Here is a 3,585-nt window from a genome sequence, read left to right as displayed (position 1 = left end):
GCGGAAGCACACGGGTTTTCCACGCTGGTCGAATTTCATGAGCCAGCGCATCCTATGCTTGCACTAAGTCGCGCTGACACAGCCTGCTCCATTATTGAGATGCGCTGTCAGCGCCCCAGTTCAGTGTTACACCCGCGCTGATCCAGTTTGGGCGAATTTGTTCCAACAGCTAGCCTTCCAGATAACTACAGACTTGGTTGTTGGCCTTGTGAGTATCGCCCTCCTTTCTATGGCATGTCTGTTCATCATTTGAGCCACCTTCCTTGGAGATAAGCTCATCCTCCCACCATTTGTGGAGACTCCTTCTCCTATTTAAAACCTCTACCATTGCCATGAGCAGCTAGTTTTTTTTTTGGATAGTTTTTAGTTGGGATAGTGTGGAATTCATAGTGCTTAGACTGCTGCTGCTAGTAGGTAGTTGGTGTGACAAGTGTGGATTTGCTAGAGGAAGCTTAAAGAAGGTTGTGAGTGTTGCTTGTGTGAGAGAGAGCTTTGTTTTGGGAGAATCTACCTCCAAGGGTGAATGCTTAAGAGACTTGCTGGCTGGACCCTCTAGAGAAGGACTCAGCGTCAGAACTTTGGTTGTACCTTTCTCTGTTATTGATTAATAATAGATGACTACTGTTATGGTTCCATTCTCATTTGTCTTCGTAATGGTTAATGTGAATTACATCCTTTCTGATTGATGTATAATTGCTTTTATCAGATTTCACGCTTGTGTTTTCCTTTCTCTTCGTGTGTGCAGGTATCTATTCACGAAGATCGTGGAGGATCGTGACTGGCCAGAGCGAAGGAGCGAGAGCGGCATCTCTTCATCAAACAATAGCGTTGGAATCCAAGTAGGTGTTCATTGCCTCTCTTTTATTTGCAATTAGGAACTTGCACAGTAGCATTGATTGATTGTTGCTAGACCCGTTCTGGGCTAGTAGGGATCGCCTCTATCCGTAGAGGGGATTTACCTCTCCAACACTCCAGTTTGATCAGGTCCCAAAAGTTGTGAAAAAAGTTGGAGGTGAATCCATCCAGACCTGGCGCTTTCCCCGCTTTCAATTTTTGCACAGTATTCTCAATTTCCTGAAGGTATATCGGTCGAAGAAGGAGTTGATTATGCTCCTATGTGATTAGTTTGGGAATGTTCCTAAGGACTCTGTCAATAGCAGGCGTTCTATCTATGTTAGGCTCTTGGTGAGCTTGTTTGAAATACCTAAGAAATTCACTTTCAATACCTTCGTGAGTCTCAATCCTTGCTCCCTGCTCATTTTTAATGTGGGATATGTTGTTGTTCATTCTGCGCTGCACTGTGGTTCTATGAAAGAACTTTGTATTTTTTTCCCCGTCCTTCAACCACTTTACTCTTGATTTCTGTCGCCACAAAGTTTCCTCCTGTTTTGCTCTTGCTAAGATTTGTGCTTCAAGCATTTGTTCCTGTTTTGTTAGGTCCTTAGATCTTCCTTCGATTATGATCTTCTGCTGTACATTATTCATTTCTTGATTAAGGGCATTCTGAGCTTGAAAAATGTTACCAAAAGATGTATGATTCCAGTGTTTGATTTCGCCTTTAAGGTGCTTTAGCTTCTGCTGGAACTGAGACATCTTGGAGCCATTAGAGGGAGTAAAGTTGAGCCATGTTGAACTGACTAAGTTGTTGAAGTCCGGATGAGACATCCAAAAGGCTTCAAAATGAAACGGATGCCGAATGTTGTAGCCGGGTCGATTCCACTGCAATTCTATTGGCCAGTGATCAGAACCCGATATCGGCAGTATAGAAGCGATAAATTCTCCACCCAAGTGAATTGCGTTATCTGATAATAAGAATCTGTCAAGGCGTGAAGCTATCTGTTGCGATCCTTCTCTTTTGTTGTTCCATGTAAACAAGCCATTATTTGATGGAATATCTATCAGCCAATTATTCTGTATGAAGTCTTTTAGAATGTTCCCATCTCTGTTACCTCTGTTTCTTCCTCCCTTTTTTTCTTCCAATCTTGCAATCATGTTGAAGTCACCTCTAGAAATCCATAGTGGGTGTAGCCTATTTGAGTTGAGCTCCGATAAGGTGTCCAGGATTTCAGCTTTGTGTATAGTTTCCTGAGGGAAATACACATTAGTCATATGACCATGGATGTTAGTGCCATTTATGTGAAATATTGCTTGGATGAAGTTCTTGTTTGCATGTATGTTGTTAAGCTGGATAACTCGCGCATCCCAAAGAACTGCAAGGCCGCCCAATGCCCCTTGAGCATCAACAACTGTTACCATCCCTCCTGGCCAAGCTTTCGCTGCCATTTTTTCCAATACTATCGAGTTACATTTTGTTTCTTGCAAGAAAAGAATATGAGGTTTTTCCTGCATGAGCATATTTTTTAGAAGTCTGCCTTTCCTTGGGCTATTAAGCCCTCTAATGTTCCATGAGATCAGCTTCATTGAGAAGAGTTGGGGTTGACGTTGAAGTACTTAGTCAACTTAGCATATTTTCCTGACTCTACTAACACTTCTCCTATTTTGATAGTTCTTTCGAGAGTAGTTTTCCTCCCTTGCTTTTTTCTGTCTTTGGTAATGAACTTTCCATCCCACGAACTACCAATCTGTACCCAAAGAGAGTGATTTTTTTGTGTGTGCGTGAGGACCTCCACCAGGTTGTCTACTTGCCGGTCTGGGATTTTATCAAAAAAATTTGTTTTGCATGCCTGCTCTAGTCCTAGGATATCCAGTTCACCAATGTCGATATTCTCAGGATCTTCCTCCATGAATTGGGACTCTTGGTAGTCTTCAGTTGTTTCATCCACAGTCTTTGAACTGGGTGCTGGATTATCAACTTCCATTCCTTGAAAATTCCAGGCTGGGATTTTGATTTGGGTATGAGGGATCGATTTGCTGATCTGGCTCTCCCCTGGTAGCGGTAAGGCCTCTTTTTGTTTTTCTTTACTGGTTTCCTTCTCATTTAGAGGTGGGTTTTTGGGCTCTTGAACATCATTACTTGCCAGAGCAGCAAAGCTATTGCTAGTTGAGGGTTTTGACGAGTTAGCTGGAATGGTCCTGGTATTGGTTGCCGACTTCTTATGGCCTCTTCTGCGATTTACCACTTTAGTAAACGGTACATGCTCATAATCTATCAGCTGAACCCATTCAATATCATCATGGAATAGACTTACCGCATCTGGCGGGGCTTGCTTAAGGTCCATCTAGACACAAATTCGTGCATATGATGTGTATCTACACAGTTTTGTTTCCTTTCCAACTTTGATGAATTCGCCCAGGGCATTTCCAATTTCTTGCAAGGAGTCTTCCTCCCAATATTCCCATGGAAGTGAATAAAGCCTTATCCAAATAGGAGCCCAACTGAGATCTTCCTTGTCAGGATTGAAACGTTCAACCCACCCTCTGAGATACAGGCCCGCGGAGTTGAAGAAGTATGGACCTCCGTCCAGAACCCTGTTACGATCTTCCAAGTAGTTAAATATGGCCGTGAAGAAACCTTTTGGCCCTAGTTGTAGAGTAATGTGACCTTTTGGATTCCATTTGGAGTTTATCCAGCCTCTTAGCACTTTCTCAGTCGGCCAAAGTCCGATGAACTTGCCTATTAACGCG

At 42.9% G+C, this 3,585-nt stretch overlaps 1 protein-coding gene across 1 annotated transcript; it reads right to left on the bottom strand.

Moving 5' to 3' along the window:
• Nucleotides 1-1,113: 1,113 nt before the first annotated feature.
• On the bottom strand, nt 1,114-2,283 carry LOC149264007 (uncharacterized). The gene has a single exon (XM_089393694.1). It carries the CDS (start codon nt 2,281-2,283, stop codon nt 1,114-1,116), a length of 1,170 nt encoding a protein of 389 aa, XP_089249820.1.
• Nucleotides 2,284-3,585: the final 1,302 nt, after the last annotated feature.

The sequence above is a fragment of the Pinus tabuliformis genome, chromosome 6 (assembly GCF_031772625.1).
Source record: "Pinus tabuliformis cultivar Carrire ecotype Pingquan chromosome 6, CPIR1, whole genome shotgun sequence".
Taxonomy (NCBI): domain Eukaryota; kingdom Viridiplantae; phylum Streptophyta; class Pinopsida; order Pinales; family Pinaceae; genus Pinus; species Pinus tabuliformis.
This window is presented reverse-complemented; position numbering and strand designations above follow the sequence as displayed.